This window comes from Schistocerca cancellata, chromosome 3 (assembly GCF_023864275.1).
Source record: "Schistocerca cancellata isolate TAMUIC-IGC-003103 chromosome 3, iqSchCanc2.1, whole genome shotgun sequence".
Lineage (NCBI taxonomy): Eukaryota > Metazoa > Arthropoda > Insecta > Orthoptera > Acrididae > Schistocerca > Schistocerca cancellata.
Window position 1 is genome coordinate 104,263,792 of NC_064628.1, and position 13,360 is coordinate 104,277,151.

General features: G+C 44.3%; 1 protein-coding gene across 4 annotated transcripts in view; it reads right to left on the reverse strand.

The window, feature by feature from the left end:
• Positions 1 to 13,360, reverse strand: part of LOC126177116 (solute carrier family 22 member 7-like) — a 287,762-nt gene that overhangs the window by 163,104 nt on the left and 111,298 nt on the right. For all 4 annotated transcript variants that reach the window (XM_049924385.1, XM_049924383.1, XM_049924386.1 and 1 more), the window contains one exon: positions 948 to 1,105. In XM_049924385.1, coding sequence (XP_049780342.1) covers positions 948 to 1,105 — 158 coding nt within the window. The remainder of the gene's footprint in view (positions 1 to 947; positions 1,106 to 13,360) is intronic.

Sequence of the window (13,360 nt, forward strand, 5' to 3'; positions counted from 1 at the left end):
CTTCTGAATCTTCTTAGTGTATTCATCTCTTGGTCTGCCTCTACAATTTTTACCCTCCACGCAGCCTTCCAATACTAAATTGGTGATCCCTTGATGCATCAGAACATGTCCTATTAACCGATCTCTTCTTCTAGTCAAGTTGTACCACAAATTGCTCTTTTCCCCAATTCTATTCAGTACCTCCTCATTAGTTACACGATCTACCCACCTAATCTTCAGCATCGTTGTGTAGCACATTATTTTGAAACCTTCTATTCTCTTCTTGTCTAAACTAGTGATCGTCCATGTTTCAATTCCGTACACAGCTACACTCCATAGAAATACTTTCAGAAACGACTTACTGATACTTAAATCTATATTCGATGTTAACAAATTTCTCTTCTTCAAAAAGGCTTTCCTTGCCATTGCCAATCTACATTTTATATCCTCTCTACTTCGATCATCATCAGTTATTTTACTCCCCAAATAGCAAAACTCATCTACTACTTTAAGTGTCTGATTTCCTAACCTAATCACCTTTACACTTGGTGTGCGTGATTTTTCAGGACCACTTGTGTATTATTTGTTACAGGTAGCTTGTCATCTGCAACCAAACAAAATTTCTCGTCAATATCGTTTTGTTGCAGATGACAAGCAACCTGTAATAAATAATACACAAGTGGTCCTGAAAAGTCACGCGCACCAAGGTATTAACTAAAAGAAACGAACTATTCTTTGAACTAAATATCCACTAATCATTTAGTAAAAGTGTTCACAATGCAGAATAAATAAAACGGAAACCCACTGATGATGGCACAGTGGTGCTGAAACATGTTTGGGCACTGGGAAAAAACGGTTTTTTGCATAACTGGTGGACCTCACATTCTACAATTCTAATTTAATATTGCACTGAATTGGCTAGTTGCTGAGATTGTTGTGAAAGTTGAATCTGTCTTTTTGACACTTACCAACAGACAAGACAGATTCAATCATAGGCCCAGCCGCAGCTGACACGAGGGATTCTGCCAGGATGAAGAGGGGCAGCACGTGTGGAGCGAGGACGACCAGCACTCTGCTGACCACGTGGGCTGACAGGCACAGCAGCTGCTGGGGGCGTCGGCCGTACCTGTCGTCAGAAAGAGTCAGCTCACCCCGTGTGTCGAGGTGCTGGGCAGTCCAGCTAGCAGATAAAGTCCGGTCGCAGGTTCGAATCCTGCCTCGGGCACGGATGTGTATGATGTCCATAGGTTAGTTAGGCTTAAGTAGTTCTACGTTCTAGGAGTCTGATGACCTCAGATGTTAAGTCCCATAGTGCTCAGAGCCATTTGATAAAGTCCCATGATCATGTGCTGACACTTATTATCAGAAATATTCCTTTTATTTGTTGATGAACTTCGTGCTTGGGACAGAAAAGATCAGAAACTGGAGTAACCGTGACCTTAGATGGATTACAAGTGACTGTTAACACTTTCGACAATATGCCAGTACGCCATATGGGCGCCCGTGTATCGGCCGTGTGGACGGCGCCCTTATCCTGTACGGGCGCAGCTTTTCCATTCGCGGAAATGTGTTTCCCTATATACTACGCAACTTTCGACTGTAGGATAGCCGTAGCAGTTCATATTTTGTCCGCTAGATGCAGCAGGAATCGATTTACAGGTGTGCCTTTACTGAACACATTCTAGGTTCAGATGGTTCAAATGGCTCTGAGCACTATGGGACTTAACATGTAAGGTCATCAGTCCCGTAGAACGTGGACCTACTTAAACCTAAGGACATCACACACATCCATGCCCGAGGCAGGATTCGAACCTGCGACTGTTGTGGTCGCGCGGTTCCAGACTGAAGCGCCTAGGACTGCTCGGCCACACCGCACATTGTAGGAACATCAGAAGATACTACCTGTGGGAACTCTCATGAAGAACAGAAAGGGCCCTCCAGCGAGCTTCAAAGCTAGGAAGTTAAAGTTTTTTTTTCCTTTTTTAAAAAAAATAAAACAAAGCGTATATTCCAGGCTCATGTGGAAAAACAACATGATATACATTGGCCCTCCACAAAACATCAGGCAACCACCAAAGAGATGTCTTTATGTTCAAAAGAACAATAGAGCCAAACATTATTGAGCCGTGGTAAAAATTGCTGTTTTGAAGAGCGCGCCGCAGTGCGTAGTGTAAAGCAGTCGCCCTCCGTTTCTGGCGGTGGCGCCGCTGTGGCAATCGCAGCTTTGGTGTCTCCCTCTGGTGGGAAAGGGGAAAGGTTGCCTGTTCACGTGCATTTAAGGGGCGATATGAACTCGCCAGTCGGGCAGTCTGGGTCAGTCTCTCGTCCCCAGCTTGCTAGTCTGTCTCTCGTCCGCATTTGTTAGGTAGTTAGTGTCTGTCTGTCGTTCGGAGTGTTAGTATGTCTGTCGTTCGGATCAACCTTTAAAGCTGGCAAAATGAGTCTTTCTACTCCGCCAGTAAGAGAACTCAGCGAGTGGTCGCCTGGTCGAGGCTCAGTTCCTGAATCTGAGTCTGTGCTTTAGGCCGCCAGGCTGTTCGAGTTTGCTCAGGCAATGGTCATTGTCGGTTGGATCGATCGGTTGGTCGGTCGCGCACTGAGACACAAGATGACTTGTCCGTCTTGAGCGCCGGCGCATGTGAGGTCGCCACATGAGTCCAGTGGGCCATGGCGTATACCAAGGGGTAGTGACTTCGCGGTCGACACGAGAGCAACAGGAGTCAACCCACGACATCAGTCTGGCTGGTGCGAGGTGCGACGCCGTGAGAGACGAGAGATCGGCGCGCCTTCCTGCGTCCGTTGAAGTGGCTGGCAGCGGACGGTTTGGGAGAGCGATTTGGGGGTGCTGCGCCAGGTCTTCTCGAGAAATCGCAGTTTATTAGAAGTTAAGTGATTGGTGTTATGTTGTTTGCTTTACTCTTGTTACATTCTACTTGTTTTCTTGGTGAGGTCACCAGCCGTTTTGCTTTGGGGTCGTCCGACCATTATTCTCCGTTTGCCCACCTGCGGGGAAGGTAGTTGTTTATAAATTGGGTGGTCCGTTTTTCCCTTGTGGAGTAGGGGTGGGTTAGAGCAACCTGCGGTTTGGGTTGTTTGGTAATCTCCCTATCAATTTACCATACGTTAGTAGCTGCCTCTGTCATGTTTGTCGGGTTTGGTGTGTTAACAAATTTATTGCTTGGAGTGTAACGGCCTAATACCTGAAATATGTTTTGATCTTTGGAAACTTTGATATTATTGCCTCGTGAGAGGTAGTATCTGTGTACTGTAGAGCATCTTAACTATTGTGTGCCCAACCTTGTAGAATTTTACACAAGATTGCATTCATGGGCTTTTATTTAAATGATCATTTTAGTATATAAAGTTGCCACTCTTTCACCGTAAGACTTTTCTTAGAAGTTAAAATCAAGTTGCACCCTTCGGTGGCAAGGCTAATATTTTAATTGTTAGTGTTTTGTACCATTTCCATCCCTCCTACGGTGGGGGGGGGGGGGGGGGAGGCATAGTTTGGGTGCTTGTGTAAATTGTTAAAACGCTCAGTTTAAAGTTATCTGGTGTGTTGCAGTTTTGCACCAGTGTAGTCTTTCAGAGGCTGTTGTGAGCGGTTGTAACTATGGCCGTGTCAAAAGGTGCGGCAAGGTTTTCTGCCCGAAAGCTCATACAGTCAAAACTTGTTTCTTTCTACTCACAAAACTCTCCAACCGACGCTGGTTGACGGAATGATGGGATTGCATTCTACTTATGTTTACATTTGTCCTCTATCAACGTCAGCACGTGGATGTGTTCCATTACCTCGAGTACTTGCATTAAGCGCTGGGAGCGTCAACGCCAATGTTGTATTACGTAATTAATCACGCTGTGTTTCCGTGCATGGTACACTGTGATACATTTTTGAACAGTTCTTTATGAGGGGATATGAATTACCGAATAAAAAATACAGGGTACCATTTAAAAAAGTCATATCGTTGTTCATATCTTTGTAAAAAACAAAGCTACAACAAAGGCAATCATGCCGATTGATGTCTCCCTGACGGCTAAAGAACATTTGCTTGAAACGTTTTGTAATTTGCATCTGGACAAAAAGTTATTTAGGATGGTGAAGATAAATGGGACACCCTGTATATAAAACCAAGCGTATTTCCTAAATTGTAATGTATGGGGTTTAAAATGATGTATATATATGTACCTCTGAGATGCTTCATTAATGTGTAATTATTCTTTAAATTTACAATAAAATCGCCAGTTCATCTACGCAGTCGAAGAGCAGAGTTATCAGTGCTGAATGTGATAAATGTAGTTACAAAACGCCATGCACGAGTCGAAACATGAATGAAGAAGAGCTGAAATGGTTCAGGCGTTGAGGCATGTGACCCGTTTCATAAAGTAGACACTGTTGATGAGAAAATAATTCAATTTCTCACCTTCGTCAGTCTATTCCGTTTCCTCACTGCCCGTGCTCAACAATACAGTCAGCAGCTCATGGTCTCGTGCTTCGCAATGCTGACTCTCGATCAAGGAGCTCTGTATTCGATTCCTGGCAAGGGTCGGGGATTTTATCCACTGGAGACTGGGTGCGCGTGGGTTACCCTCATAATTATTTCATCATCTTCGATGCGCAAGTCGCGGAAGTGGCGTCGAATAAAAACAAATACTTGCGCCTGTTGGCCGAACTTCCCAGAATGGAACTTCTGGCCAACAGTGCTACACGCACATTTCATTTCATTTCAACGAAAATACGCAGAATACCCAGTGGAGCTTACACCTGTAATTGCACTGATGGTCCAAAGCATTATGACCAACTGTTTAAAGGTGTCTTGATCTCCCTTTGGAGCGCATACATCAGCGATTGTGCGTGGCATGGATTTACCTGATAGCATCCCGAATGTATTTCATCGAGCTCATGCTCAAAATGAGTTCACAATCACGCTTCTCAAACCACTGCAGTACGATTCTGCCCTTGTAACACAGACAGTTATCCTGGTGGAAGATGTCGTTGCCTTCCGGGAAGACATTAAGCGAGAAGGGATATAGGTGGTCCACAGCACTAAACATGCAATCCATATATGTCACGATACCTTCGACAGTGCCACAGGGCCCATGAAAACCCACATCAGTGTCCACTGTAGCATAATTCTGCCTCCACCAGCCTGCGTCCATGGGACAGTATGTTGAGGATGTTGGTGGAGTAACTTGGGAACACATGGAGGTCACCTACTACACAGAATCCATGGTCAACAATGTGCACTATATGGTATGCTCCAAAACCTTGTGTCTGCATCACCATTGTGCTCTGTCTTCAGATCTCCCGCAGATCGTTGCCCATTCTTTTTCATGGGGAAGCTTCCGATGATGATGATTTTTGGTTTGTGGGTCGCTCAACTGCGCCTGTACAAATTCCCAACGATTGCTCAGCCCAATCTCGCCACTTTCATGAATGAGGATGAAATGATGAGGAAAATACAACACCCAGTCATCTCGAGGCAGGTGAAAATCCCTGACCCCGCCGAGAATCGAATCCGGGACCCCATGCTCGGGAAGCGAGAACGCGACCGCGAGATCACGAGCTGTGGACACAAACTTCTTACCTCCAGTTCTGTGAGAAGGTATGGACATTCGAAACCTTGTCACCTACTCATGGTTCTACAGTCATTCATCCATTTTCCGTAGATACAACAGTAGCACGTGAACAGCTGACCTGCTACACCGTTTCCAAGATGCTCGTTCCCAGGTATAGTGTCATAACAGTCTGCACTTTGTTGAGTCACGTATCTCAGTGGATTTCCCTATTTGCGCCCCACTTATACTGAGGTGACAAACGTCATGGGGTACCTCCTAATATCATGTCAGACATGCTTTTCCCCAGTGTAGCGCAGCAACTCGACGTGGTATTGACTACAAAAGTCTTTGTAAATCAACTGTAGAAATACTGAGCCATGCTGGCACTGTATATATATCCATAACTGCGAAAGTGTTGCCGGTGCAGGATTTTGTGCACAAACTGACAATCAAGAACAATTGTGGCCCAGTCACATGGCACATTGTGATCCATAAAAATTCCATCGTTGTTTTGGAACGTGAAGTACATGAAAGGCTGCAAATAGTCTCCAAGAAGCCGAACACAACCATTTCCAGTCAATGACTGGTTCAGTTGGATCATTGGACACAGTCCATTCCATTTAAACACAACTCATACAAATATGAAGCCACCACCATCTTGGAAAGTGAATTGTTGACAAATTGGATGCGTGGTTTCGTTGGGTCGGCTCACACTCAACCGTAACATCACCATTTACCACCTGAAATGAGGACTCATCTCACCAGGCGAAGGTTTCCCAGTCGCCTACGGTCCAACTGATAATGTCATTACCCCATGAGAGCCACTGAAGGCGATGACATGATGCTAACAAGGGCACTCGCGTCAGTCGTCTGCTGTCTTGACCCATTAACGCCAAATTTCACCGCACTGTCTCAACGGTTGCGCTCGTCGTACGGCCCACATTGATTTCTGCGATTATTTCACGCCGTGTTGCTTGTCTGTTAGCACTGACAGCTCTACGCAAACGCCGCTGCTCTCGGTCGTTAAGTGAAGGCCGTCGGCCACTGTGTTGTCCTTGGTGAGAGGTAGTGCCTGAAATGTGGTATTCTCATCAGAGTCTTGGGACCTCGGAATATTGTAATCCCTAACGATTTCCGTAATGGAATGACCCATGCGTCTATTTCCAACTACCATTCCGCGTTTAAAGTCTGTTAATTCCTGTCGTGTGGCCATAATCACAGCGGATAATTTTTCACACTATCATCCCTGTACAAATGACAGCTTCGTCAATGTTTTGACCTTTTATACCCAGTCTATGCGATACTACCGCCATCTGTATGTGTACATAACGTACGACCACGACTTCTTTCAAGTCAGTATATATACGAGGGGACTCGAAAACGTAAGTTACACATTATCAACGCAGGTCAAGTAGCTTTCGTTGAATGCTGCACTACACTTCGAAGTGACTCAGATAAATGACAGTATTTTGCCACATAGTCACCAAATCTCTGCACACAGCCGTCGGAACATTTTACCAATCGTTCAGTCCCTTGACGATAGAAATCCTCTCCTTGGTCCTGCAGTCATACAAGAATCCCCATGTGAAAGTTCTATCTGTTGAAAAATCTGCCCCCGCCCCCCTCCCCAGAAGTCTTTTCAGCTTGCTGAAAAGATGGAAAGATATGGACTTCTCGGTCAGCATCGCTCATGTCTGCGCGGCATTGGTCAAATTTTTTGCGACATTTCCTTGCTGCTGCGCGAGATATTGCTTGTGGTTCATATAGGGCCAGAATTTCACAAGGAATCTGTATGCAATTCAGGCCTTTTGCGCACAAGATTCGTTCTCTTCCATGTGCTTGAACTTTGGAGTACATTTGTAGATGTCGCTTCAGTTCCATCGTACACTGTGATACATCGGTTACCCGTACTGCAGCACAACTCTGTCTACAGGAAACCCGGAACTCTCAACTGACAATTTTTTTTGGAAATTTGTGGTAAGTTCCCATGGGACCAAACTACTGAGGTCATCGGTCCCTAGGCTTACGCCCTACTTAATCTAACTCAAACGAACTTACGCTAAGGACAACATGTGACGGTACGCCACATAAATGGACATTTGGAGAAAGGGAAAAGAAGTTTTTGTTATGAGACGAGTGAAACAGAAATTATCTAAAGACTAAGTACGTCTGCGCGATGTATAACAAATAGTAATGAACGTAAGTTATAATTATCAAAACACAAATATCGATATAATTAACGAAACACAGTTTTTTAGTATAATCTCTGTGTAATATAGGCCATGAATATCAGAGACAATGCTTTGATTAAACCAGCTCTCCTGTTTGGTTCGTCTAGCGGTAGACCGCCATTGTAGTGCTGTTTGATAATTAACGTAAGTTTTATCTGTATTTTTGAAAAATAGAATAGAAATATTTATTAGAAAGTGTGTATTATTGACTTAGTTGTCACCTCTCATGAGCGCAACCATTGATTATAATTAACAACATTATTACAGAACTTTGTAGTGCAGGGAGCTCATCTCCCCTAGCAGGATTTAGTCGGCCATTACGCTGACGATTCATGTTATTAAATGTAAATGCGAGAGACTTCTCAATTTTGATCTTTCATTAATTTCAAAGTTAAAGACAGTAGTGATAGATTTCATTTACTAAAATTCACAGGACTGAATGAGTTCAGTATGTTTCATTTTGACCGCTTAACGGCAGACGAGATTCTCTGCTGTTTGGCCTTGCAAATAATGAACAAGAAATATTGAAAATCATTACATTCCGCAATATCTCAGTTAATCTTTGTGTAATTTGTTACATAAATAACAAGTAGCCCCTGAGACCCATGTTAATAATTACAGTTTGCGTAAGAATACGCATATTTTCTTTTCGAAATAGCAGCGCTCACGCAAACTATTTATTAGAAGGCGGTGAGTTGCGCGTTGTGTTTAAAAAATATTATATCGTACGTACTTCGGGGCAGCCGATGTCCGTACGAGTGTTATCGCGGTATAGGTTAACAAAAAGTCTCATGCTAGCCGACAATATTTAAAGCTACCCCAACCAAAATCATAAAACATAATTATAAAAATAAAAATATATAATTATCCCGTGATAAAGCGCCCCCACACCCACACACATACATATACACTTACACAGTGATAAACACACACATCCATGCCCGAGAGAGGACTCGAACCTCCGACGGGGGAAGACGCGCGAACCGTGGCAAGGCGCCTAAGACCACGCGGCAATCCCTCGCGGCTCTACCGACTATGTGACACTCTTGTTGCACAATAGACTTATTGTGAGGCGACATGCGTAATTTATTTTCTGAATTTCCTTTGTGCTCTCGTTACAGCTTCTAGTGTCGGCATCGTCTCAAGGCAGCATTCAACCTCGTGGTGGGTGGTGGTCGTAACTGTTGGCTCATCACTATAGGTTCAGCCCGTGATGGGTTATCTCTCTACTTCTCGTTCTTCTTTATCTTTTGGCATTAACCAATACTATTACACTGAGGTGACAAAAGTACTGCCGGCCGCTGTGGCCGAGCGGTTCTAGGCGCTTCAGTCCGGAACCGCGCGACCGCTGCGGTCGCACGTTCAAATCCTGCCTCCGGCGTGGATGTGTGTGATGTCCTTAGGTTAGTTAGGTATAAGTAGTTCTAGGTTCTAGGGGACTGATGACCTCACATGTTAAGTTCAAATGGCTCTGAGCACTATGGGACTCAACATCTTAGGTCATAAGTCCCCTAGAACTTAGAACTACTTAAACCTAACTAACCTAAGGACATCACACACACCCATGCCCGAGGCAGGATTCGAACCTGCGACCGTAGCAGTCCCGCGGTTCCGGACTGCAGCGCCAGAACCGCTAGACCACCGCGGCCGGCTCACATGTTAAGTACCATAGTGCGCAGAGCCATTTGAACTATTTTGAGAAAAGTATTAGGATAGCGATATGCACATGTAGATGTGGCAGTAATATGGCGTACACAACGTATGAAAGGTCAGTACATCACCGGAGCTGTCATTTGCACTCGGGCGTTGCATGTGAAAAGGTTTCCGAACGGATTATGGCCGTACAACGGGAATTAACAGACGTGGAACGCGGAGTAGTAGTTACAGCCAGATGTATGGGCCATTCCATTTCGGAAATCGTTAGCGAATTCAATATTCCGAGATCCACAGTGCCAAGAATGTGCCCAGGATACCAAATTTCAGGCATTACCTCTCACCAAGGACAATTCAGTGCCCGAAGGCCTTCAGTTAACAAACGAGAGCAGCGGCGTTTGGGTAGAGTTGTCAGAGCTGACAGACAAGCAACACTGCGTCAAATGACGACAGAAATCGATGTCGGATGTACGACGAACGTAACCGTCAGGGCAGTGCGGCGAAATTTGACGTTACTGGGCTGTGGCAGCAGGGCCCGCGAAAACATTGGTCGGACCCTAGATACAGTGGGCTGGTCAAATGAGTCCGAATTTCACTTGGTAACAGCTGATGGCAGGATTTGAATGGGACGCAGACCCCATGAGGCTTTGGACGCAGTTGTGAACAAGCTACTCGTGACTCCATAATGGTGTGCGCTGTGTCTACATGGAATGGACAGAATCCGCTGATCCAACTGAACCGAACACTGACTGGGAATGGTTATGTTCAGCTACTTGGACACCATCAGCAACCACTCATGGACTTCATGTTCCAAAACAAAGATGGAATTTTTATACATGACAATGAGCCATGTCAGCGGACCACAATTGTTCGAGATTTCTTTGCAGAACATTCTGGACAGTTCGAGCGAATGGTATGGTCATCCAGATCGCCCGATATGAATCCCATTTATGAGGCTTAGTCAAGAGGTCACTTCGTACACAGAATCCTTCACCGGTAACCCTTTGGCAGTTATGGAGGTCTATAGAGGCAGTGTAGCTTAGTACTTCTGCAGGGAACTTCCAACAACTTGTTGAATCCATGCCATACGCCAGGCAAAAGGAGGTCCGAATCCTTTTTAGGAGGTATCCCATAACTTTTATCACCTCAATCTATAATTATTGGCACGAAACTCATCATTCCCATTAGTCCATTAGCTAAAAGCCACAGAATGCCGTAGATAGATATATCTGTAGAATGCAATGACAGCGAGCGAATCATGGACGCATATATGCGTCACACCCACTTGCGCACATACTGTTACCTTCCTCCAGCCATACATCTGACTTACCCAGTGAGCTACAGTGGTGAACCCTCGAACCACGGTGCAGTTACGCATATTTCGTATATGTAAATCACTCCCAGAAGGGGAAGTATCAGATAAATATAGTAGGACTGACCAGGTGCCAAACCCATGCCCTTTGGGTCAGTAGTATGGCTCTCAACCACTGAGCGACCGAACCTCACAAGTGGATATTAATTCGCATTAATACCGTTAAATTAAAATTAGGTACTAATGACATGAACTGTGTAACAACAGTATAAATTTAAAGGTTTAAAATTAACACCTGAAAAGAAATGAACAACAAATATGCTAGTAATTGCAATATTTGTAGCCTCTGGAACCTTGTCATCAGGCTATCGATCAGTGCTACCCTCGACACCCACTGGTCGTGATCGTTCATATCCCCTTTCTGACCTTAATCGAGACAGACGATCGATCGTCTTTGTCTGGATCACAGGTCACGTCAGGGGTCCCAGTGAACGAACATGCTGACCTGTTGGCTAAGTTAGCTACCAGTATGACGACTTTGGAGTTGGGGGTGCCGGAACTGGGCCTGCGGTCGACTCTCCACTATCAGTTGAACACTGATTGGTGTGCCCTGCTTTCTCCGTAAAGACTGCGAGAAATAAAGGCGATCACGGCCATGTGGCTGTCTTCCCTTCGTGCTTCTCACGGAGAATCTGCCATTCTCTCTCAGCTTCACATTGGCTACGCTTGACTGACCCAAGGGCACGGCCTACGGCGTGAGGATCCAGTGTTGCCAATCTGATGGGTGCTGAGTGCCTACATCCTACTGGAATGCCCTAATCTGACCTCCCCCCTCCCCCCCCCCACACACACACAGACACAGTGAAACCCTAAACTTGTAGATACACTGCCTCTGGTGTTAGCGGATGACGTCAGAGTCGCTGATCTGGTTTTAAATTTTAGTAGTGAAGGTGGTTTCTACTAGTCTCTGTGAGGGAGGGCATAATGACCTCGACAGTCTCTTGAAGGGTTGGAGGGATTCCCCGTAGCCTGCTCTGACCCAGGGGGTACGTGGCTGCCCTTGATCGGTGGCCCAGCCTGGCTTTTGGCCTTCCCACATTTCAAGTTCTTATTCTTTTCTCATATGTCGTTGGTTTACTATCTCGTCGTCGCTGTTGTCTTTCCTGACGTTTTATAAACTTGTCTGTGCTGCTAGTTTCTGTTGTGATAATAGAGTGAGAGTAAAAGCCAGTCGCATGCAGAGGGTGCATCTCCCACCACATGACATGTTTTGGGGGCCTGCAACTGCTGTCTGGGCGGACCAATACACCCACTTTCTCCCACCTACCATTCACTCACTTCTACTTGCTTGTATCTCTAAATTTTATTGATTCTCAGTTACAATGGGTTCATCAGGATTTGTCTTCTGTGTCTTTCCTCTCTGAGGAACCACCCGGCTTGACACATATACGATGGAGCGACTGATGACCTCTTAGTTTGGTCTCTCAAACCCCATCAATCCAAGGGACATCACAGTAAAAGCAAAATCAATAGCTGGTTATACAATAAAAATCTTTGTAAGGATTTAGTTTCTAATAACATAATGGAGCACAGCAAACAAATTTTTATCCACATTAAGATATCGTCAGTTGGTACTGCCCTAAAGTTCTGGTTATGATTACAGAACATGAACAAACTTTATTTACATATAGTAGGAAAAAATGAATCGAAAACTCAAAATAACTCTTTCTACCTGGGAATAAATATGTGTTATAAACAGCCCAAGGCAAATAAGAAGACAACTAAAATTATAAATTTACAAATAAATCTTACATAATTATCCTGTATATTATATTTCCTTATAGAACAGAGTATGGATTGGTAGGAAAAAATTAATAGCAAAATATTTTATTGGCTGTGATCCAGCAACTATAACCCATTTAATTACAGGACGTATATACACCCATTACGATTGCACTAAATTTTGTCAACTGACTACGATTTCGATTGCACTAGGGCAATCTTCCTCAGAAAAAAAAGTTACATGGAATACATGCAATCACACCATGGTTTCTGTTTGGCGAGAGCACTTTTGCTCAGACGTTTTAAACCATGGTGTAATTACATGTATTCCATGTAACTTTCTATCTGATGAAGATTGCCTTACTGCAATCGAAACCGTGGTCGGTTGCACAAAATTTTGTGCCTGTATATACGTCCTGTAATTTAACAGTAACAAATTGATTCTACAGCATACTGTCACAGTGCAGTACATGGTACTGAAATATCTTAAATGTTAGGTCAATGATGTGTAATATTAATCTACTTTCAGCTTCTTGAGCTCAACTTAGTATTTATTATAGAAAAGTGTGAAGGATAGCTGGCGTGCGTGCGTCCGTGCGTGTGTGTGTGTGTGTGTGTGTGTGTGTGTGTGTGTGTGTGTGTGTGTGTGTGGACACAAAAAAGCGCTGTAAAATTCTTATGCAACTAAATCCTTAAGTAGCTTTGGCTTCTATGTACGAATAAGACTATCTTTTGCTTTTCTCTATTTATTAACATAAATGTGTAATACTGCTGTAAAAAAAATCCATGGTGCATTAACATGTAACTGACTTCACCACAGTACCTGCAGAAAAAGACACAACGCGGA